Source organism: Bufo bufo, chromosome 3, assembly GCF_905171765.1.
Source record: "Bufo bufo chromosome 3, aBufBuf1.1, whole genome shotgun sequence".
In the NCBI taxonomy this organism is placed as follows: domain Eukaryota; kingdom Metazoa; phylum Chordata; class Amphibia; order Anura; family Bufonidae; genus Bufo; species Bufo bufo.
This window is the reverse complement of record NC_053391.1, coordinates 569539114-569564622: the sequence shown is the minus strand read 5'-3', so window position 1 is coordinate 569564622 and position 25509 is coordinate 569539114. Positions and strand designations below refer to the sequence as shown.

The following is a 25509-nucleotide window of genomic DNA, read 5'->3' as shown; positions in this document are numbered from 1 at the left end:
GCGAACCCGAACTACACAGTTCGGGTTCGCTCATCCCTATTCCTGAGGTTCTACAATGCCCAGACAGTAGAAAAACCCCACAAATGACCCCATTTAGGAAAGTAGACACCCTAAGGTATTCGCTGATGGGCATAGTGAGTTCATAGAACTTTTTATTTTTTGTCACAAGTTAGCGGAAAATGATTTATTTTATTTTTTTCCTTACAAAGTCTCATATTCCACTAACTTGTGACAAAAAATAAAAACTTCCATGAACTCACTATGCCCATCACGAAATACCTTGGGGTGTCTTCTTTCCAAAATGGGGTCACTTGTGGGGTAGTTATACTGCCCTGGCAATTTAGGGGCCATAATGTGTGGGAAGTAGTTTGAAATCAAAATGTGTAAAAAATGACCGGTGAAATCCTAAAGGTGCTCTTTGGAATGTGGGCCCGTTTGCCCACCTAGGCTGCAAAAAAGTGTCACACATCTGGTATCGCCGTACTCAGGAGAAGTTGGGCAATGTGTTTTGGCATGCCATTTTACATATACCCATGCTGGGTGAGAGAAATATCTCGGTCAAATGCCAACTTTGTATAAAAAAATTGAAAAAATGTTGTCTTTTGCCGAGATATTTATCTCACCCAGCATGGGTATATGTAAAATGACACCCCAAAACACATTGCCCAACTTCTCCTGAGTACGGCGATACCAGTTATGTGACACTTTTTTGCAGCCTAGATGCGCAAAGGGGCCCAAATTCCTTTTAGGAGGGCATTTTTAGACATTTGGATCCCAGACTTCTTCTCACGCTTTAGGGCCCCTAAAATGCCAGGGCAGTATAAATACCCCACATGTGACCCCATTTTGGAAAGAAGACACCCCAAGGTATTCAATGGGGGGCATGGCGAGTTCATAGAAATATATTATTTTTTTGCACAAGTTAGCGGAAATTGATTATTTTTTTTTTTTCTCACAAAGTCTCCCTTTCCGCTAACTTGGGACAAAAATTTCAATCTTTCATGGACTCAATATGCCCCTCAGCGAATACCTTGGGGTGTCTTCTTTCGAAATGGGGTCACATGTGGGGTATTTATACTGCCCTGGCATTTTAGGGGCCCTAAAGCGTGAGAAGAAGTCTGGAATATAAATGTCTAAAAAATTTTACGCATTTGGATTCCCTGAGGGGTATGGTGAGTTCATGTGAGATTTTATTTTTTGACACAAGTTAGTGGAGTATGAGACTTTGTAAGAAAAAAAATAAAATAAAACTATTTCCGCTAACTTGGGCCAAAAAAATGTCTGAATGGAGCCTTACAAGTGGGTGATCAATGACAGGAGGGTGATCAATGACAGGGGGGAGATCAGGGAGTGTATATGGGGTGATAACCCCCTGTCATTGATCAGCCCCCTGTCATTGATCACCCCCCTGAAAGGCTCCATTCAGACGTCCATATGTTTTTTACGGATCCACGGATACATGGATCGGATCCGCAAAACACATACGGACGTCTGAATGGAGCCTTACAGGGGGGTGATCAATGACAGGGGAGTGATCAGGGAGTCTATATGGGGTGATCACCCCCCTGTCATTGATCACCCCCCTGTAAGGCTCCATTCAGACGTCCGTATGTGTTTTGCGGATCCGATCCATGTATCCGTGGATCCGTAAAAAACATATGGACGTCTGAATGGAGCCTTACAGGGGGGTGATCAATGACAGGGGGGTGATCAGGGAGTCTATATGGGGTGATCACCCCCCCTGTCATTGATCACCCCCCGTAAGGCTCCATTCAGACGTCTGTATGTGTTTTGCGGATCCGATCCATGGATCCGTGGATCCGCAAAACACATACGTACCTCTGAATGGAGCCAGCCTTACAAGGGGGTGATCAATGACAGGGGGGTGATCAGGGAGTCTATATGGGGTGGTCACCCCCCTGTCATTGATCACCCCCCTGAAAGGCTCCATTCAGACGTCCGTATGTGTTTTGCGGATCCGATCCATGTATCCGTGGATCCGTAAAAAGCATATGGACGTCTGAATGGAGCCTTACAGGGGGGTGATCAATGACAGGGGGGTGATCAATGACAGGGGGGTGATCAGGGAGTCTATATGGGGTGATCACCCCCCTGTCATTGATCACCCCCCTGTAAGGCTCCATTCAGACGTCCGTATGTGTTTTGCGGATCCGATCCATGGATCCGTGGATCCTCAAAACACATACGGACCTCTGAATGGAGCCAGCCTTACAAGGGTGTGATCAATGACAGGGGGGTGATCAGGGAGTCTATATGGGGTGATCACCCCCCTGTAAGGCTCCATTCAGACGTCTGTATGTGTTTTGCGGATCCGATCCATGTATCCGTGGATACGTAAAAAACATATGGACGTCTGAATGGAGCCTTACAGGGGGGTGATCAATGACAGGGAACTGATCAATGACAGGGGGGTGATGAGGGAGTCTATATGGGGTGATCAGGGGTTAATAAGGGGTTAATAAGTGACAGGGGGGTGTAGTGTAGTGGTGTTTGGTGCTACTTATTACAGAGCTGCCTGTGTCCTCTGGTGGTCGATCCAAGCAAAAGGGACCACCAGAGGACCAGGTAGCAGGTATATTAGACGCTGCTATCAAAACAGCGTCTAATATACCTGTTAGGGGTTAAAAAAATTGCATCTACAGCCTGCCAGCGAAGTGGAATTCGATCCGAATTTCAGGAAAAATTTGATTCGCAACAAATGCGAATTTCCTCGCGCTTTATGGTAACAAATTTAAATTTTCCTAAAATGGCAGCTACACGTGTGAAGACTGAAGACATGGGACAAGGAACACTGGGAAGACAGGATCACCCAGATAGGCTGCATGCAGGCATGTCAATCAGCAGCCAGCCAGCTCTGTGATGTCACAGCCCTATAAATATGGCAGCCATTTTAGATTCTGCCATTTTCCAGCTTTCAGAGTGCAAGGACAGACGTGTGAAGGCGCTAGGGAAAGCAAGTGGAAAAACGATTGTGAAAAAAAAAGACAGAAAAAACTATTTATAAGTGCAGGGAAAGGATAGGAATCATTTCACAGCATCTTAGTGCAGGGAGAGACGTCAGAAGGCGCTAGGGACATTGATAGGAAAGTGATTTACAAGTGCAGGGAAAGATTATTTGGGGATCCAAATAGTCATTAGACAGCTCTGTCATTCCAGCTTTTTGTTATTGGGCTGCAAGTGTTATGTTTAACCCCTATTTCACCTTAAGGACCAGGCCATTTTTTGCAAATCTGATCAGTGTCACTTTAAGTGCTGATAACTTAAAAATGCTTTGACTTATCCAGGCCATTCTGAGATAGTTTTTTCGTCACATATTGTACTTCATGATACTGGTAAAATGATGTAAAAAAAATTCATTTTTATTTATAAAAAAATACCAAATTTACCAAAATGTTTAAAAAAAATAGCAAATTTCCAAGTTTCAATTTCTCTACTTCTATAATACATAGTAATACCTCCAAAAATAGTTATTACTTTGCATTCCCCATATGTCTACTTCATGTTTGGATCATTTTGGGAATGATATTTAATTTTTTAGGGATGTTACAAGGCTTAGGCTACTTTCACACTAGCATTCGGGGCTCCGCTTGTGAGCTCCGTTTGAAGGGGCTCACAAGTGGCCCCGAACGCATCCGTACTGCCCTAATGCATTCTGAGTGGATGCGGATCCGCTCAGAATGCATCAGTCTGGCAGCGTTCAGCCTCCGCTCCGCTCAGCAAGCGGACACCTGAACGCTGCTTGCAGCGTTCGGGTGTCCGCCTGGCCGTGCGGAGGCAAACGGATCCGTCCAGACTTACAATGTAAGTCAATGGGGACGGATCCGTTTGAATTTGACACTCTATGGCTCAATTTTCAAACGGATCCGTCCCCATTGACTTTCAATGTAAAGTCTGGACGGATCCGTCTGAAGCTACTTTCACACTTTTTTTCTACAATATAATGCAGACGGATCCGTTCTGAATGGATCCAAAGTCTGCATTATATGAGCGGATCCGTCTGGGCAGACCCCAGACGGATCCGCTCTGAACGCTAGTGTGAAAGTAGCCTTAGAAGTTTAGAAGCAAATCTTGAAATTTTTCAGAAATTTTCAAAAACCCAAATTTTAGGGACCAGTTCAGGTCTGAAGTCACTATGCGAGGCTTACATAATAGAAACCACCCAAAAATGACCCCATTCTGTAAAACTACACCCCTCAAGGTATTCAAAACTGATTTTAAAAACTTTGTTAACCGTTTAGGTGTTCCACAAGAATTAATGGAAAATAGAGATACAATTTCAAAATTTCACTTTTTTGGCAGATTTTCCATTTTAATAATTTTTTTCCAGTTACAAAGCAAGGGTTAACAGCCAAACCAAACTCAATATTTATGGCCCTGATTCTGTAGTTTACAGAAACACCCCATATGTGGTCGTAAACCGCTGTACGGGCACACGGCAGGGCGCAGAAGGAAAGGAATGCCATACGGTTTTTGGAAGGCAGGTTTTGCTGGACTGTTTTTTTTTACACCATGTACCATTTGAAGCCCCCTGATGCACCCCTAGAGTAGAAACTCCATAAAAGTGACCCCATCTAAGAAACTACACCCCTCAAGGTATTTAAAACTGATTTTACAAACGTCGTTAACCCTTTAGGTGTTCCACAAGAATTAATGGAAAATAGAGATACAATTTCAAAATGTCACTTTTTGGGCAGATTTTCCATTTTAATAATTTTTTTTCCGGTAGCAAAGCTCTATATTACACTTTTTGTGAGGCAAGATAACAAGAAATAGCTGTTTTGGCACCGTTTTTATTTTTTGTTATTTACAACATTCATCTGACAGGTTAAATCATGTGATATTTTTATATACCAGGTTGTCACGGATGCGGCGATACCTAATATGTATACTTGAAGCAAAAAAAAACAACATGTTTTAGTGTTTCCATAGTCTGAGAGCCATAATTTTTTCAGTTTTTGGGCGATTACCTTGGGTAGGGTATGATTTTTGCGGGATGAGATTACTGTTTTATTGCCACTATTTTGGGGTGCGTGTGACTTTTTGATCGCTTGCTATTACACTTTTTGTGATGTAAGGTGACAAAAAATGGTTTCTTTAGCACAGTTATATAAATTTTTTTACGGTGTTCATCTGAGGGGTTAGGTCATGTGATATTTTTATAGAGCCGGTCGATACGGACGTGGCGATACCTAATATGTATGCATTTTTTTTATTTATGTAAGTTTTACACAATAATATAATTTTTTAAACAAAAAAAAATCATGTTTTAGTGTCTCCATATTCTGAGAGCCATAGTTTTTTCAGTTTTTGGGCGATTGTCTCAGGTAGGGGCTAATTTTTTGCGGGATGAGGTGACTGTTAGATTGGTACTATTTTGGTGGGCAAACGCCTTTTTGGTCGCTTGCTGTTGTACTTTTTGTGATGTAAGGTGACCAAAAAAATGTTTATTTAGCACCGCTTTTATTTTTTATTTTTTACGGTGTTCATCTGAGGGGTTAGGTCATGTGATATGTTTATAGAGCCGGTCGATACGGACGCGGCGATACCTAATATGTATACTTTTTTTTCCCCCTATGTTTTACCAATGTTTTTTTACTTTATTTGGGGAAAATTACTTTTTTGTTTATTTTTACTTGAAACTTTAAATTTTTTTGGGGGAAAACTTTATTTTTTCAACTTTATTTTTTGTCCCACTTTGGGACTTGAACTTTTGGGGGTATATTCCTTTACAATGCATTCCAAACCTTCTGTATTGGAATGCATTGGCTGTATGAGTAATACTGTGTGTACTACTCATATAGCTTCCGGGGCCTGTGAGATCCAGGGGGCTGGATCTCACAGGCTCTTCACCGGAAGGCAGCGCAGATGCCTCAGGAATGGATCACGCTGCCTTCCATGCCATCGGGTCCCCCCACAGCCCTGTGGGCACCCGATGGCACTGGTAACCCGCCGCACCAGGTAAAAGCCGCAAACCGCAGGTCTGAATTGACCTGCGGTTTGCGGCGATTGCCGACACAGGGGGGTCGCGTGACTCCTTCCCCGCACATTTAGCCGAGGTGATTTGAGCAGGCACCTTGTTCCGATCACCGCCCGCCGGTGATCGGAACAACACATGATGTACTGGTACGTAATGTGTCCTTAAGGACTCGGGAAACATGCCGTACCGGTACGTCGTGTCCCTAAGGGGTTAAAAGCCTTTAGTCGCTTATATCTTAGTATCTTATTCAGTACGACAAGAAAAATATATACGCATTTCACTTTTGCAGTCAGTGGCGTACCTCTAATAGAGGCAGACCACGCAACTGCTATGGGGCCGTAGGGGAAGGGGGCCTGGCTGTGGAGGAAAGGCCCCATCCCCTTATTACAATTAGCACAACAACTCCGTCCAGAGTCCTTGCCAGGGCCTCTGGCTCAGCCTTTCAGCTCCCCTCCCTGTTTCTCCTGTGCACGATGTGTCCTCGCAAGGGCCAGATACTACCACGAGGAGATGCCCTCAGGGGCTGCACTGCTGAGGAGAGGTCATTTTTCAGAAGCTACAGCAAGATGTGCTGCTGCCATCAGAAGCCTCCCCAGTGCTCCCCTCCCCCACTCTGCTCCTCCTCCCTGTCCTTGTACACTGCAGAGTCCTCCTCTGCTGCTATGTAATCCATGTGCAGCAGTTGGGACAGAGGAAGTGGGGAAGAGAGCCTGCTGCACTGCCTGCTGAGGAGACGATGTCCTCCCATCAATCCTGACTGTTTACCCTGGAGACCTGCTCAGAAGGTAAGTGTGTGTTTACATATATGTACATGTGCCTGTGTACTGTATTCTGTACATATGTATGTGATGTGTGTGTAATTGTCTAATGTACCTGTATATACGTGAATGACTGAGTAAAAGTATATATGTGTGTGTGTTTACAATATGTACAGTATATATGATGTGTGTGTGTGTGTGTGTGTGTGTATATGTGTGTGTATGTGTATATATATATATATATATATATATATACACACACACACACAGATGTAGCAGAGTTAACACACACTTGATGAGTTTTTACATTTAGTTAATGTGTTATGAGTGTTAGCGCAATTCATGCGCTTCTCCTTCTTCTTTGTGTGGTGCCAAATCAATTAGAAGTATAAGTATGTGCATGCCATACAGCTTTATAATGAGACCAGACACAGTAGGTGGTTTCATGAAAGGGAGGAGCTGCAAGTTAGGTTTTAAGTTAGTGCGTGTGCTTGGTGTTCGGCTCCCGGTGCGCTGCAGACACCGGCTTCAGCCGATACAAACAGCAACACTCTATCCATCCAAGCTGAACAATGGAATATAGTTACCTATACTAGAATCTCCGGTGTAGTTTTGACAGGGACCTGTCATCTGGTTATATTTCCAGCAAACCGGAATAGGGAAGTAGATTAGGAATGATTCACTAGGATGGAGTGGCAGTTACATCAAGAAAGAGAGACTGCAAATATAAGCAGTAATCATTAACAAATGAAATACTGATTGCTGCCAAGCACAAGAGCACTTTAATTTTAAGACATTTTCTTTTTTCTCTTTTTTTGTCTTCCCGTATATATTTTTAAAGAACAGTTAATAAACGTTATATTTTAAAATAGACCGCAAACGGGAATCCATTAGCCATTTGGCTATCTGAACCATAAATGGTTTCATGAAAGCATCTTCTCATCTTCCCTGAGCCATGGTAGAAGAGCAGGCGAGAGCCCTTTATTCACAGTACATTCACTTAAATAGCAGACATGACATCACAAAAGGGGTGTTCCTTAAGAAGAGACTATTGGCTCCTTAACCTGATAGGAGTGGTTTCAGCAACTTCAACTGAGTCCATAGGTGTATTTGAAAACTGTAATGTAATGCCCTCTTCCCCCTCCCTTATTGACCTTCTCATACATATGGTTTGCGGCCATCTAGTGGACAAAAATGTGTACTACAGAATGTTCTAATTATATATGCATAAAATAATAAATCCTTCTCTCACAAATCCCTCCTTTTGCGGGAAATAGACCAGAGGTGAACAGGCAAAGTGAGGTACTCTCCCAACGCCCTAAACAGCAAAGAGCTGGACTTTCCTTATTGCTTCACCAGGTCCCCTCAACTCCCTTTCGGGTTTGCCTTCACCTTGTCCTATTTACCCCGCAACCATCAACAAGGTTTTATTTACTTAAGGATGGAATAATCTTTGTCTTTGACAGGGGCACAGCACATATACATAGTGTGGGCATGGATGTATTATACATTTTCGAAAACAATTTTCCTAAAATGTAGAACTATATGACAGCCTGTTAAAACCAAATTCTAATAACATTGTAGTCGCTGAACCAGTTCCCAAAACATTATTCTGGCCATGATATTAATTTCAGAATTTTCCCCATCAGTTCATTTGATAAAGTCCATCAGTTTCTTCAGATCCTTGGTGATCCTTCCATCAGTTTCTTCAGATCCTTGGTGATCCTTCCATCAGTTTCTTCAGATCCTTGGTGATCCTTCCATCAGGTGCAGTGTTGTCAGGGATGTAGATGCAGCAGTTTCTGTAGACCCCTCCTTTTTCTGCTGTCAAGGACCAGTCGGTTCTGTAGAGTCATCACTGGAAAAGAGCTCAGTTGTTCCACCATTCCCTCAACAGCATCACATATATAATTCACAAATCTCTGTTGATGACAATAGATATGTTAATCCAATCAAAAAAAATTATTTTATTTTTTTATTTTTACTAATCATGGGAGTTAATGACACGAATCCTGCAACTATCTGACTTTTTGCTTTAAATTAATCAGAAACTCTTCTACAGACTCCTATGGCATCCATGTATAAACACGAGTCATAGGATGTAGGCAGTGACCTCCTTAGTCGTGACCGGACAATGTTTTCTGATTTGATCCTACTCAGGAGGTGAGAATAGAACAAATGGCATCAGTACCCGATCAAGACTTGATCAGGGTACATTGGCCACTTCATTCCACCTGCATCCTGGGTTGGAGTTTCAAATCTCCACACAATCACCAGATATCTGCGTTTTGATAATTTTGGTTCATGAATTATGTAAGAACAATATGCTGGAGGGAAAACACCAAAGGGCTTTCCTGTATAAATCCTGTCTCTAAGGTCAGTTTGTTATTATATTTTAAATTTGGCCAAATATTTAATGCCAACTATAGGTAAGGATGTAGGAGCCACAGATGCTACTGAACTTTGAGGTTTCTCTCTTACCAACATTCTAAATTTGCCTAGGGGATCTTAGTCACTTACACATGCTCCTAACACATATATCCCCAAATCCTGTTGTATAGGATTTCTAATGGACAGGAACAGAGGATTACATTCATCATGTTTACAACTGTTTGGTGGGGTTCCCTTCAGGATAGTCATTCTTTGCGACAAACCTTCACCTTTCTTGACTCTAGAGGTAGTTTCCACTGGTATATATTCACAACACTTCAGATTAGTACTCCATTCTGTTAATTTCCAATATCCACAGTTGGTATGGTCATATTTAAATACAATTACCATAGACTGGGTCAGTTCCAGTCACACAGATGTACTTATCAGACCAAAACCAAGTGTCCTACCTGTCATCTGTCTTACAGTCCACTATACTGCAAAAGTCAACTTAGTTGTTCCTGACTCATCTTGATAATATAACACCGTTGGAATTTGGTTTGACTGTGATTTCCCCTTTGTACAATATGGAACAAACAATAAGGCATGAAACAACATTATGGCTCTTATAGTCCTGGCACTTGATTGCAATACTATCAGTTTCTCCTTGCAATTCGACAGCAGTGGCGGCGGTTATCAGGACTTGATGTAGGTCTTCAAACCGTAGCTCTAGGACTTTCCGCCCGTCTCTTGTTTCACCACTATCCAATCTCCTGATTGTGAAGAATGAATCGCTTCTATACAGTCTGGATTCTAGGAAACAACTAAAACTTGGAAATACACATTAGACAATAACTTGTGCAACAGACAACATAATTTGGAAAACTACTATGCTGCATCTGGAACTATTGGGGAAATAGACACCTAATCCAGGAGCATTCCCAAAGAGTACTTCATGAGGACTTAGGCCTATCTTCCGGTTAGATGTATATCGGAGGAAGAAAAACCCCAGGGATAGGTACTCTCACCTCAGTCAGTATCTTTTAGCTGTAGCCTTCGCTACAGGCCAAATCTCTGAATATCCTGGAAAGAGATCAATATAGACACAGACATATTCACACTGTTCCACCTTTGTTCTGAATGTAGTCAATCCGCAGTCTCTGAAATGGGTAAGATGACCTTGGCATATGCCTTCCTGGAACTCCCATAGTTCTCCCATCATTATTACAGCATTCACCTAGTGGCAGCATTGTTGAACCCAGGAGTCATCCACCACAGAACCCAATCACACCTTCTCTCTCTCGATTTGCCCATGTTCTAAATCCATTCTCCTTAGGTAGAGTGCCCTCTGAAGGAAGAGTTTATTACCAACTCTCCAGAGTCCTATTATCACTTCTACCTTTATCCTTTGATGTTTCCTTTCATCCTCTGTAGCCTGTATCTGAAAAGGCAAACTTTTTGGAAGTCCACTGGCCCTAAGCCATCCTGTATCACACAGATTTCCACTTAGCGTAGACTTCAGGTAATAATGTAGCCTCTACCTTCTCAGGCAGTATCAGGGCATCAAACATCTTTCATACACTCAGCATTCATTATTGATGGGCTTAGCCATGGATCAAACAAAATCTCTGCTTCACTAGATTAGACCATAATAATGAGTGATACCGAAGGCATACCTGGATGTTAGCAGTCTTACCCTCAGCCATCTTACCAACCTCAGCGAGTGTCTTCAGCTCTGTCTCCTGCACTACCATTGCTGGACGGAGTGGTTCTTTCTTGACAACATCAGATTAAGTAGGAACAGCATATCCTGTTCGAAATGATCCATCTTCCAGGAACCTGAAATGATCTACCAGAAACTCAAAAATTTGGTTATTAATTGGAGACATTAAATTTGAATTAGAATTTTTATATCTTTATTTACTACTCCCAGAAAGCACTTTTTATTTTTATTTACAGAGGTGGGAAAAAGTATTTGTATGGGAAAAAGTATTTGTATTTACTACTCCCAACCTCCCCCCTTCCAGATGCAGCAGAGTGATCGGATCTAATTTTGCACACCCTTAAGACGGTGATTAATTGGTGAGAGGAGTAGGAATTGCATTACTAGATGCTCCTACACATGTGATACTACCCTCAGCCATGAGAGATCATGGAACATGTTTGCTATGAGGCAATGTAATTAGATCCCAAGGATTATATAAATAATAGGGATCCAGTATTTGATTCTGGGTTGTTAATTCCCTATGGGTGTTTCATTTGAAGGGGCTGAACATTTGTCTTCCTCCCACAGGCGAGGAAGTGGGCAAGTACATACAAAGTCTTCCTCCCCCCCCCTTGTGGGGAGGACTGATAGGCAGCCACGCCCGCCTTAGGTCTTTGTTTGATTTAACTTTAACAATATGACAAAATAGGGACAAAATTAACTTCTCTCAAGCCTAGCCAACACTAGACCTTTCTAGATGATTCTCAAGATCATACACAAAGGCAGTACTTAGGATTTTCTCATGCATAGATAAGGTAATCTCAAAAATCCAAATCCACCCAACTTTCCTGGAGTCTAGTGAAAACTTTCTCCACACACTCTGTCCTGAGGACAATGTGACTGACTGATGATCTAAACACTTCCTCCCAGACTCACTTATCTTCACTATGCATTAAATCCCCAGCTCTACATTGGACTCAATTTTCCAAATCTCATAAATAATATGAGAAAACTCTCCATATTTTAACTAATTTTCTATAAAGCAGCATAAGTAAGTCCTCTGAATTGGGAATTCTATTCATCATGGCAAAATTGATGTTACTACTGGGTGTGGTATAATGATGCAGATATCCCTACACTTTCACTCATACCTGAATAAGGACTTAGAATGGGTGCAATCTAGATTGAGTAGACTGGCCTGGAATATTTCTAGTAGGCATCATAGGGGCAATTACTGCAGGTACATTTTTAACTGATGGGACATACAATTGGGAAGGGTTATTTTCAGACATCACTGGATATAATCCAGTGTTGGAAACTATGATAGGATTGTATCCTGTCTTTGAGATCCACAAACAAACAACATGTTACTCGCACACACACTCCCATCCCCCATAAAGCCTAAGGAAAGAGTTTTTGGGGGGTGTGGAAGGGCTAGAGGGAGCAGAAGGCACATGTGGGTGGTGCTGATTAGCACATTCCAGTACATGGTGTAGAGGAGGGGCTGACAGAAAAAGCAATAGGTAGTCTTTGATGGACCACAAGACCCAGGATTACTTTTTTTTTAAAGTTACAACAGATTTGGTGGTGGGGGGGAAGGGAATGCCACATGGCCAACTCTCTTTGTTCCCTACCACACCCAAATCCTCCATTTTACTATCAATTACTTTCAACTTTCCATCTACAGTTTTCCACAAACTTTAATTTAATCCATCTCCTACTGCATTTGCAACATCTAGGGGGAACTTTTACACAAAACTGCATATTTCCGGATAATACCGGAAATCGCTGCTACTTAGTATGACAGAATGCTTTCAACTTTTATTTCTAACTGAAACTTTTCCTTCTCTTTCTCTCAACAACTGAGCCGCTGTTAAAATCTTTTCACTCTGTCCTGTAACATTAGAATTTCCCATTATTGTAGTTACACGAAGATCAAACAATTGCTACTTATCAAACCCGCAAACTTAAGCGTAGTTGCACAAAGCTCAAACGGTATCCGATTACTATAAGTAATCGCCACCGAACCCACAAACTTAATCGCAGTTGCACAAAGCTCAAATGATATAATAGTATTGAACCCACAATCTCTCAAAGTGAAGACCCCTAGTCAATTCACCGGGATACAAAATCTTAATAACTTCCAATTGCCTATGACAATTGGTATTAACCCTTTTCTCCAGATTCTCGTCAGAATCTTGGGCTGGGATCCAATTCTACGTCACAGGATATCCAGCTCAGCCGTCTAACAACTTCCGTTTAGTTCCAGCATGTTCTACCACACAAAGAAGGAATATTTCAACAGGTTCTTTCTAACGGACAGATCAGCTATAATTTGAACCCTTATATCGCGATAACACCAATTCAACTCTTGAGAAAACACTTGGGCAAAAGACTCAGAGAAGGTTGTAAGAATAAAAGCTTCTTACCTTGCTGCAGCTTATGCCTCGTCTGATGGTTTTACGCAAGTCCTCTCCTGGCGTTTGAATCGGAAGTTACGCAAGCTGTCTGGCCCACGCTCGGCGCCATTTTGTTAGCGCAATTCATGCGCTTCTCCTTCTTCTTTTTGTGGTGCCAAATCAATTAGAAGTATAAGTATGTGCATGCCATACAGCTTTATAATGAGACCAGACACAGTAGGTGGTTTCATGAAAGCATCTCCTCATCTTCCCTGAGCCATGGTAGAAGAGCAGGCGAGAGCCCTTTATTCACAGTACATTCACTTAAATAGCAGACATGACATCACAAAAGGGGTGTTCCTTAAGAAGAGACTATTGGCTCCTTAACCTGATAGGAGTGGTTTCAGCAACTTCAACTGAGTCTATAGGTGTATTTGAAAACTGTAATGTAATGCCCTCTTCCCCCTCCCTTATTGACCTTCTCATACATATGGTTTGCGGCCATCTAGTGGACAAAAATGTGTACTACAGAATGTTCTAATTATATATGCATAAAATAATAAATCCTTCTCTCACATGAGTAGTGTTGAGCGAACTTGTGTTTCCAAGTTCAGCGTATAAGGTTTGGGTTTTCTAAGAATCCCATTATGGATTCCGGTACCAAGGACCACAACGGAATTCTATGACTGCATCCACCACGGAAGCCTATAAGAGGCTTTCCGTATTGCATTCAGTCATAATAGAAGTCTGTGCTGGCCATGCTATGCCGTCATAGAATTATATTATGGTCCGTGGTAGCAGAATCCATAACGGAATTCTTAGATAACCCGAACCTTGTACGCCAAACTTGAAAATACAAGTTCACTCAATACTAGTTATGGCTGTGACTGTTAGTTTACTTTCACACCTGCGTTCGGTGTGGATCCGTCTTGTATCTGCACAGACGGATCCGCACCGATAATGCAAACGCTTGTATCCGTTCATAACTGATCCGGCTTGTATTATTCATTTAAAAAAAAAGTCTAAGTCAAAACGGATCCATCTTGACTTACATTGAAAGTCAATGGGGGACGGATCCGTTTTCAATTGCACCATATTGTGTCAGTGAAAAACGGATCCCTCCCCTTTGACTTACATTGTAATTCAGAACGGATCCGTTTGGCTCCGCATAGTCAGACGGTCACCAAAACGCTGCAAGCTGCGTTTTAGTGACCGTCTATAAAGCGCAACGGACACCAATCACAGCCAAATTGATGCATTCTGAACGGATCTGTATCCTTTCAGAATGCATTGGGGCTGAACTGATCTGTTTTGGGCCACTTGTGAGAGCTCTGAAATGGATCTCACAGGCGGACCCAGAAACGGCAGTGTGAAAGTAGCCTTAAAGGGTTTGTCATATTCACTTCTTCCCCCACTCAGCCCCTCTGATATGAGCACCGGAGCATTTCATGCTCCAATGCTCTCCCTTGCCCTGCGCTTAAGGGCTTTTTCTGCAGATCCCGTGACGTCACCGAATCTCCAGAAATATTCTCTAGATTCAGCGCAGGTCAAGGGAAATGCTCCGACGCTCATGTCACTGGGGCTGAGTGGGGGAAGAAGGGGTTATGTCCGGGGTTCAGCTCTGAACCCGGACAAAATAAAGCCATCTGATCGCTGCACTTCGTTCACATCTCTGGTGATCGGCATCTGGTAGAGCAGGAGTCGGCAACCTTCGGCACTCCAGGTGTGTTGAAACTGCAACTCCCAGCATGCACACTTGCTTGGCTGTTCTCAGAACTCCGATAGAAGTGAGTGAAGCATTCTGGGAGTTGTAGTTTCACAATAGCTGGAGTATTGGAGGTTGCTGATCCCTGTGGTAGAGAACATCCTGCCAGAGTTCACTAATCCACCACTGCTGGTTTCTGCCCTTCACCAGTAGACCAGTTTTTGTCAGGCCGAAACCCTGCTGGTAGTCTGCCATAGTCTATGGCAGGAAAGCTCAACCTGCAGTCCTCCAGCATGCTCTAATAGTTTTAGGTTGTCCAGGCTTGCTGGGAGTTGTAGTTTTGCAACAGCTAGAGGGTGCTGGTTGGGCATCAATGGTGAACAGCAGAATTCACATCACTGTTCCGTTTTCCGTTCCTGTATTTTAAGCATCTGTTATACTCAGTTACGCACATTTTGCATCCTCTTTAGCCATTTCCGTATATCTGTTTTTTTAATGTAAAAAAAAGTTCTACACAAAGTATATTTTTTTCTTACCGTCTAAAATAACGTATCTCGGATGGAAATGGCTAAAATGGATACAAAATGTGCATAAATGAGCATAATGGATGCTTAAAATACAGAATCTGTTTTATTGCTTTTTTTTTTTCTTCTGACTGATCAGAAGAACGGAAAACTAACAGTAATGTGAACGTGGGCTTGGACGGTAGTTCTATATAGTACATTATACCTACTAGTGTCACCCCTTGTGTACATGTTGTTTCATAAGCACCCCCCAGGTTATCAAAAACAGTAGTAATGTGTAAAGTAGCACCAATGTACCTACAGTTCATGGGTGAAGGAGGGGAGGCCATGGGGTAGAATGTTGAGAAGGTTGGAGGGACCAGAGATTGGTAGTCAGCGGTGCTTGGAAAGGACCATGGGGGCCCAATTCTGATTCCTGCTATGGGGCCCAATGAATTCTATGTACGCCCCTGTCTGCAGTTATTTCTATTGAAAGCGTAAAGGGGAGTATTCCAGTACAACAAGAAAAATATATACGCACTGCACTGTTGCAGTTATTTCTGGTGTAAGCGTATAGGGTCATGAGGAAGGGCTGGAATTGTCTCTGGTAGCCCGAAAGGCGTAGACAAGACTGCTATTTTTGTAATTCATGGATGAGTTTTTACCGCAAGCTAAATAAATCTACATTCCTTTATTCAAGTGGAGCTGGATTTCTTTCAACCTTTTTTCGCATATGCTGCCCGTTACCTGACACGGGTCTTCGTGCTCACAGCTGAAGGAGGGGCAGGTGAGAGCTGCTAAACTTCCCTTTTCTTCAAGCGTATAGGGTCGTACTCCAGTACAACAAAAAAAATATATTCTCAGTGCATTTCTGCAGTTAATTCTGGTGAAAGCGTATAGTGGCCTATTTCAGTCCAACAAGAAAAATATATTCTCAGTTTACTTCTGCAGTTATTTCTGTTGAAAGCGTATAGGGGTGTATTATAGTAAAAAAAGAAAACTATATACGCACTGCACTGTTGCAGTTATTTCTGGTGAAAGTGTATAGGGGCGTATTTCAGTACTACAGGAAAAATATATACGTGCCTTACTCTTCACTGGTGCATTTATTTATGCTGAAAGCATTTACTGGCCTATTTCAGTACAAAAAATATATATTCTCAGTTCACGTCGGCGGTTATATGTGTTGAAAGCATGGCTGGGAGTCAGCAGGGTGGCAGCAGTGGAAGGTCGGGAGCCAAATGTGCCCGGGGTAGAGCACCTGCTTCACAGCAGCCTACCTACCCGGAAAGTTGTGGTGCAGAGGTTAACAGAAGTAGTGGTGGTAGCAGTCAGTCAGTGCGTCGGTTATATGTGTTATTTTGTATTTCAGTACAAAAATAAAAATACATTCTCAGTTCATGTCGGCGGTGGTTATATGTGTTGAAAGCATTTAGTGGCCTAATTCAGTACAAACAGAAAAATACATACTCAGTTCACGTTGGCGGCAGTTATATGTGTTGAAAGCATGGCTGGGAGTCAGCAGAGTGGCAGCAGTGGGAGGTCAGGAGCCAAACGTGCCAGGGGTAGAGCACCTGCTTCGCAGCAGCCTACCTACCCGGGAAGTAGTGGCGCAGGGGTTCACAGAAGTAGCGGCGGTAGAAGTCAGTCAGTGCGTCGGTTATATGTGGTAAAATCTTTATTGAAGTATTTTGGTCGAAAAACTAAATTTATTGAGCGGTCAGTGCTGTGGTTATATGCGGTAAAATCTTTAGTGACGTATCTTGATGAACTTCGACTCTTCCGGGCTCAAAGCTATCTTGACGCTTTGTCTTGTCATTGTCTGTAGCTACTAGAGGCCTGTTCATGCCAGGCAGGTTCCCCCAGAAGAATCTTGGTCGATCGAAACTGTCATTGTGCCATTCTGTGGCTTCCTCATGCTGCTGCCACCTCCACACTCTGTCGTTGTGCCACTCTGTGACCTACTCATGCTGCTTCTGTGACCTGGGTGCGGGTATACTGATGCCACTTTAATGCCGTGGGTCAGGATATGGGTATAATAGTCTATAGTTTTGTTCGTGACGCCAATTTCATCAGCGCAGGGTACTGTCACAGGGCCCTTTAAGGTGTTGTAACTCACGTACCAGGTTAGGAATACCAGAGTGGTGTAATGTCTCTGTATGGTAGTGGTACTGGTGTCAACGTTGGACAAATGAGACGCACAACAGATCCTGTCTGTGTAGCAGCTTTAAGGCCTGTATGGTCCCATCAGAATTGGCTTATAAACTGGTAGCCAAAAGCAGGAGTGGGTAGAAAACACAGTAGGGTTGAGCGAACCCGAACTGTAAAGATTTAGTTGTGTGGGTGCAGTGCACAATCATTTTACCGTGCCCTGAGCCAAGTGACAGAGAAAAAAAACTTTTAGCTGTCTGTTAGTTAAGTGGGTGGCGGCGGCCATTTTATGCAAGCTCAGTGCACCAGCACTGCATATGTGCTTTTGTAACATTCAAATCCAAGCTTGAAATACTGCAATAATAATCTGGTTTTAAAAAAACACCCTTTTTTTTTTTTAGCAATATCCTACATCTGGTGCCTTTGCAGCATTAGTCAGTGTGCAATTTTAAGCTAGAAATACAGCTATAATTTTCTTGGTTTTCAAAAACACTCTTTTTGGCCAAAATACACAATTTTACAGCCCTTGCTGCATCTGCACATGTGAAATTCCATGTGTTATATACAGCTGTCATATTCTGTTAGTAAAAAAAACACCCTTTTTGGGCAAAATACTTAATATTGCAGCCCTTGTTGCATCTGTCATTGTTAAAAACAATAAACAAGTTTGACACATATATAGGCATTCAGAAATTTATTAGGAAAATTTGTCTAAAAAAGTACTTTTTGAAAAATCCAATCACTATGAACACTCGGGAAGAAGACCCCTTCACACACACTCACTTGAAGGCTAAATAAAAAAAAATTCCCAGAGCTGAAATCAGCCCAGAGATGGTCACTTTCCAAAAATGTGTTGAAACTGACCTAAATAAGATAAAATACAAAAGATTTAATAAGAACAATTTGACCAGTGGTGAAATTAAAGTTATACGAGAATTACAGAAAGAACAAAATATAATAATTCGCCCTGCGGACAAGGGAGGGGCAATTGTTATTTGGGGGAAAAGAACAATATAATAATACATGTTTAAAACAACTGTCTGACCAATCTACGTATAAACTCATAAAAAAGGACCCTAATAACAGAATTTAAACTTTCTTTGTCAAAATACTGCGACAGAGGCTTGCAACAGGGAATCTTAACTGATCAAGAATATAAATTTATTATGGGAACACCAGGAAGACTACCAATATTTTATTGTTTACCGAAGATTCACAAGAATCCAACAAATCCCCTGGGCCGCCCTATTATATCAGGGATAGGCTCTTTAACAGCCAATATGTCGCAGTATATTAACACTACTCCAACCATTGGTCAAAACTACTAGGTCTTATATTAAAGACCCCACACAAATTATCAGTGTTTTAGAGGAATTGGATGTCCGTCTAGAATGGATTATAAATACATTGGACAGTGTAATGTCTCTGTATGGTAGTGGTAATGGTGTCAACGTTGGACAAATGAGACGCACAACAGATCCTGTCTGTGTAGCAGCTTTAAGGCCTGTATGGTCCCTTCAGAATTGGCTTATAAATTGGTAGCCAAAAGCAGGAGTGGGTAGAAAACACAGAAGTAGGGTTGAGCGAACACGAACTGTAAAGATTTAGTTGTGTAATACTGTAATTGATCATACACAGGGGATTTGGACCTTAAGGACCCAACTTAATATTAATAATACCTTGGAACAAGAACAAATTAGATTTATATTAGAAGGTGTAGACCATATTCTCCATCACAATTATTTTTTCTTCGAGGAGGATTATTACCTACAGCTGAAGGGCACCGCCATGGGTACCAGGTTTGCCCCCAATTTATTTCTGGCCCAGTGGGAACATGACATCATAGGTCCCAAGTTGGGGGGAGACCTGGTCCTATGGCGGCAGTATATAGATGACGTCATTTTCATTTGGCGAAATGGTGAAGATAGTTTGCAAAAATTCATAGAAGAGTTAAACAACAATACGTATAACTTACGGTTCAAATCTGGTACAAACAGGGAGAGGGTGGATTTCTTAGATATACAGATCACTAAAAAAGAAAACAAATATATATGTAACACTTACCATAAACCCACAGCCAAAAATGGATTTATCCTTTTCTCCAGCTGCCATTTACCAAACTGGCTCACGAATATTCCTTTCGGACAGTATCAGGAGAAACTGTACGGAAGATAACAAATTTGAAGAAGAAGCAAGCATAATGAGCATGCAGTTTAAAGAAAAGGAATATCCAGATAGGATATTGGAGGGAGCACTTAAGCAGGAAGTGAGACAACTAGACAGAAAATCCTTTTTTGAAGAAAAACCAATTCAAGATTCTACTAAAAATTCTGAATTCAGAATGATCCTTCCCTTCAATACACAGTCTAGACAAATAATCAAACGTCACTGACACCATGTTCTTCGTGATAAACTTATTGGTCCTATACTACCCATAAACCCACTCATCACATATACCAAAGCTCCAAACTTGGTCATACAAATAGCACCTTCGGTTAAACATAAGCATAACAAGAAAATAACTCCACAAAATTGGTTCAAACCTCATGGTTTTTTCAGATGTGGAAAGTTGCAAGAAAACCAAATTCCCAAAAAAGACAGTAGAGATCTCAACTCAGAATTCTTTCTCGATGAATATCAAACATTTTCTCACATGCAACTCCTCCAGTGTTGTCTATCTAATCCAATGTCCATGTCCAAAACAATATATCGGCAGAACTAAAAGGCAGTTAAAAACCAGAATATCAGAACATCTAAACAATATAGCAAAAGGTTGTGAAAAGAATTCACTATCCAAACATTTTAAAGAAGTACACAACAAGGACTGCAGAGGTCTGTCTTTCATGGCATTGGAGCAGATAGAACAGCACTGGAGAGGAGGCGATCACATTGAGAAGATGTTGAGGGCAGATTCAAGGTGTATTTATGATTTCGGTAGCCTTGTACCAATGGGACTTAATGCTGATCTGGAGATTTTTGGTTTCTTGTGAAATACTGGGACATTCGCTCATCTACCGACGTAAGATCGCATGTCTTGCTGTTTATCAGCACTGCAATCTTCCTTTGGTGATGGGAAGAAGGGGGTACATGCACTCATCATATATGCTAATACGATGGAACAAATATGCACGAAAAATTTAGGTAGTAAACATATATCCTCAAGTGCAATAGATGGATAACAATTGTCACAACAGTTGAGACCATCAAGAGAAAGTCTGAACTAATTATGTCCATAACTAAAGAATACAAGAAAAATTTTAAATAATATTTTATGTAGCATGTATAGTGCAAGAAAATGCAAATAATATGAAAAAAATGCATCATCATGCCAAAAAACGCATGACAATCGCAACAAAATCGCAAGTATGAAAAATATGTATCAAATCAAACTAATAGAAATGACAACTAGCAATAATAGTAAATGAAAGATGTCCCACTACAAAAAAAAAAAACGAGGTACACACAGAAAATCTGTAAATATTGGAGAATGATATTCAGAACAATCCATACCGGTTTTTGAATGCAACCATCCAAGGTTTAAAACCCCACAATCTATGCAAGAGGGGTGTTGCCACCCAGGAAGGGGAGAGCCATCCCCGAAACGCGTCTGGTAAAAACTATGATCTAAATATAAATTTTACCCCGAAAGAACGAACTTTATTTTGAGCAAAAACAGTGCACTGTTATTCCTGCAAGTAGACGATCATAGCTTATTACAATCGAGGATTTGATCGAGACATACCGGAAGGTTCTTTCTTGCTTGTTTGAATGCCAGTTCAGTGAGTACCACCCACGTGGTGAATCAACTTCCGACCAAACGCGGGACGCCGACTGAGAAACAGCCGGGACGCCGGTCTGTAGTTGGCCTTAGAAAGTACCACGGGAATCGACGAGCAGTTCGGGACAAGCAAAGGTAAGCCCACAGATGTGGGTTATCAGTATCGGCATAGAAGGACTTTGCTGACCGGTGATTATATTTATCACACACACAATATATCCAACTTGATACAAACGGATTTGCCATATTGGCTATACATCGATTTCATCTTCCTATCACTCTAGTGAGACATTTTGGATTATATTGTTGCAACAAAGGACATCAAATTGCGATTCCAGATTCATATTACAACTAAAGCAGCAGATACATTGTTGCCATGCCTCAGGATGCATAACAAACTGATCTAGCAATTTGTTAGCTACCTATTTTGTGCCACTATACCTATTTTTAACGTATTTGTGTGTTATTTGCTTTAGTCAATATTTTATACCTTTTATATTTTAACATATTGTGTTTTGTATTAAACATAATGTGGTCTAGACTTTGCCCACATTGTCCCATATGTTAACTGTTCCAGCATTCCATTGCAATTGTTAAAAACAAGTTTGAAATACTTCAATAATTTTCTGGCTAATTTTACAGCCCTTGCTGCATCTGAAAGTGTGAAATTCAAGCGTTATATACTGCTGTCATATTCTGTTAGTAAAAAAACACCCTTTTTGGGCAAAATACTTAATATTGCAGCCTTTGCTGCATCTGTGATTGTTAAAAACAAGTTTGAAATACTTCAATAATTTTCTGGCTTTGAAAAAACACCCATTTTTGGCAATAACCTTCATCTTGGGCCTCTGCTGCATTAGTCAGTGTGCACTTTAAGCTAGAAATACAGCTATAATTTTGTGGGTTTTAAAAAAACACCCTTTTTGGGCAAAATACACAATTTTGAAACCTTTGCTGCATATGTGATTATGAGATACACCCTTTAGATACTGTGGTTCTATTCTGCTATTAATAAAACACCCATGTTGGGCAAAAATCTTTAATTGCGGCCTAGTGTGCGTCTGTACGTGTGAGATACACCCTTGACATACTGTGGTTCTATTCTGCTATTAGAAAAACACTCATTTTGGGCAAAAATCTTTAATTGCAGCCTAGTCTGCATCTGTCATTGTGAGATACACCCTTTAGATACTGTGGTTCTATTCTGCTATTAGAAAAACACTCATTTTGGGCAAAAATCTTAAATTGAGGCCTAGTCTGCATCTGTACGTGTGAGATACACCCTATGTATACTGTAGTTCTATTCTGTTATTAGAAAAACACCCATTTAGGGTAAGATTCTGAATTTGGGAAATATGAGGAGAGCGTCAAATAAGGGACGTGGCCTCGGTTGTGGTGCTGCTGGTGAAGCTCCTGTTGCAGAGAGAGGACGTGGTCGATCTGTGCCAGCTACACGCACAAGTGAAACCCCTTCCTCAGGTGCGAGTAGGCGACAGAACCTGCAGTGGTATTTGGTCGGGCCTAATGCGGCTCTACGAATGGTGAGGCCAGAACAAGTACAGACAATAGTAGATTGGGTTGCTGACAGTGCCTCCAGTTCCTTCACATTGTCTCCCACCCAGTCTCCTGCTGAAAGATCAGAGTTAGCACCTGCAGCCGATGTCCATCAGTCTTTTACCTCACCCCCTTGCATTAAGCCAAGCAGTCTGAGCCCCAAGTCATGCAGCAGTCTCTTCTGCTTTTTGATGACGCTGTTAGCAGGGTTTCCCAGGGCCATCCACCTAGCCATGCCCCAGAAGTGGAAGAGATTGAGTGCACCCATGCCCAACCACTTATCTTTCAAGATAAGTACATGGGAGGACCATCGCAGCACGTCTAGGATGTTGACGAAACACAGGTGCCAACTGCTATTTTTGATATTTCCCACTCTTTTGGGGTATACCCTAATTTAAACAAAAAAATAAATAAATAAATAAATAAATAAAAATAAAACTAAAAAACTGTGTTGGCTACCTTGACTTCCTCCACCGCCACTTCCACCTACACTGCTACGTCCACCGCTTCCTCAACCTCCTACTCCATATGGACCTCCACCTCATAGATCAAGATTATTTTCACAAATTTGTCTAATACATTGTAACAATAACAATGCCCACTCTGTCCCCTTCACAGTAAAAATGACCACTGTGCCCCCTTCATTGTAGTAATGCCCTATGGCTCTGTGCCCCTCCATAGTAGAAATGCCCATTGTGCCTCCTTCACATTAGTAATGTCCTCTGTGCCCCATACATAGTAGAAATGCTCTCTGTGGCCCCTCCATAGTAATAAAGACCTCTGTGCCCCCTCCATAGTAATAAAGTCCTCTGTGCCCCCTCCATAGTAATAAAGTCATCTGTGACCCCTCTGTATTAAAAACAAAAAAAACACAGTACCTACTCAACTTGTCCCGCTCCTGAAGCTCACAGTCTTCTCTTTTTACTGCAGGCACAGATCGCTCTGCAGCACTGTGTGGGCAGAGTCTGTGCAGATTACCGGGCTGCAGGCTCCGCCCACACAGGGCGGCAGCGCGATCCATGGCTGCAGGATGAATGGTGGAGTGGGCAGAAGTCTCCCTGCTTCACCATTCTGTGCCTGAAGGAGGGGAGGAGCTCGGGAGCTGAGCAGTAAGTGACAGGACCGCAGCTCCCCGCGCTCCAGTAATGAGCGCTTTCATCTGTATTGATGGAAGCGCTCATTACTTCTGGTAGCTGTGTTGTGGGCCCCCGCAGGAGCTGTGAGCCCCGGCACTTGCACTATGCCGGGTGCTGAATCCGGCCTTGGCCGTAGGCTCGGCTCCACTTTTCATGGAGGACGAGCTACTAGAGGACAGTCAGCAGCTACTGCCCAGCCAAGATCTGGAGGAGACATCCTCCGCTTCCTCCGATAGACAGACCAGTAGTGATGAGGAGAGTCGCGTGGGAGCAGGTGTTGCGACCGTTCAGGCTCCTGGCCCTGAGACCATTGAGGGGACATCAGTGACATGCAGACATTAGCGGATGATGATGATAATGTTGCCGATCGCACTTGGGAGCCGGGTGAGGAGGGGCATCATCATCATCAGGAGAAGAGGGTGGTAGCTTGCACGTGAGGCAGTGGCTGAGCCAGCGTGATGGCAGCATGGCTGTGAGTCAGCAGGGTGGCAGCAGTGGGAGGTCGGGAGCCAAACGTTCCCAGGTAGACCACCTGCTTCACAGGAGCTTACCGGCCCGGAAAGTAGTGGTGCAGGGGTTCACAGAGGCAGCGGTAGCAGGCAGTCAGCGCGGAGTGTGGCAATTTTTTGTTAGGCCGCCGAAGGAGGTGAACATGGCCATTTGCCGGATTTGTGGGCAGAAAGTGAAGCGTGGCTAGGGTGCCAATGTTAGCACCACGGCCCTTCGTCAACACATCCAGCATCACCATAAAGTGGCCTGGGAAAACCGTGGCTCCGATGGTTTCTGATGTCTGACGCCATTCCATCAGCAATCGATCACTGAAGTGATTGCCAAGAGACAACAGTATGCGTGCACTCATCCAACGGTGTAGAAGCTGAATGTGCTCCTGGCCAAGTTTCTGGTGCTGCAGTCCCTCCCTTTCCAAATGGTGGACTCTGCACCTTTCAGAGAACTGATGGCTTGTGCCGTGCCGAGGTGAAGAGTTCCAAGCCGTCATTTCTTTGCCAAAAAGGCAGTACTAGCCCTGCACAGATATGTAGAACAGAAGGTGGGCCAGTCCTTGAGCCTGTTGGTGTCTGCCACAGTGCATGGCAGCGCCGACGTGTGGAGCTGTAACTAAGGTCAAGGACAATATATGGCTACGGCCCACTGGGTAAATGTGGTTCCTGCCCAGCCACACCAGCAACTTGGCCAGGTGCCACCGCTTCCGCCTCCACGTTCTTACGCCGTTGGTCCTGTGACAATGTCCGCCTCTGCCCCCTCATCCTCCACCGTGTCCTCAGCCTCCACTGCAGGGACAATTCACAGTGCACCACCAGCATACCACATTTGCAGGGCACGGCAGTGTCACGCTGTTTTGCACCTAGTTTGCCTGGGTGAACAGTGTCACACAGGGGAGGAACTGCTCCTTGTCCTCCATTAAGAAATCGAAACCTGGCTTTTTCAACTCAA

The 25509-nt window shown here is 42.7% G+C and overlaps 1 protein-coding gene across 2 annotated transcripts in view; it reads left to right on the top strand.

The window, feature by feature from the left end:
• Positions 1-6641: 6641 nt before the first annotated feature.
• The window catches only part of LOC120996034 (retinol dehydrogenase 16-like), a 119943-nt gene continuing 101075 nt past the window's right edge, over positions 6642-25509 (top strand). Inside the window, exon 1 of one of the 2 annotated variants that reach the window (XM_040425692.1) lies at positions 6642-6783. In XM_040425692.1, coding sequence (XP_040281626.1) covers positions 6670-6783 — 114 coding nt within the window. In that variant the 5' untranslated portion in view covers positions 6642-6669. The remainder of the gene's footprint in view (positions 6784-25509) is intronic. The other variant, XM_040425694.1, reaches the window with a different exon arrangement.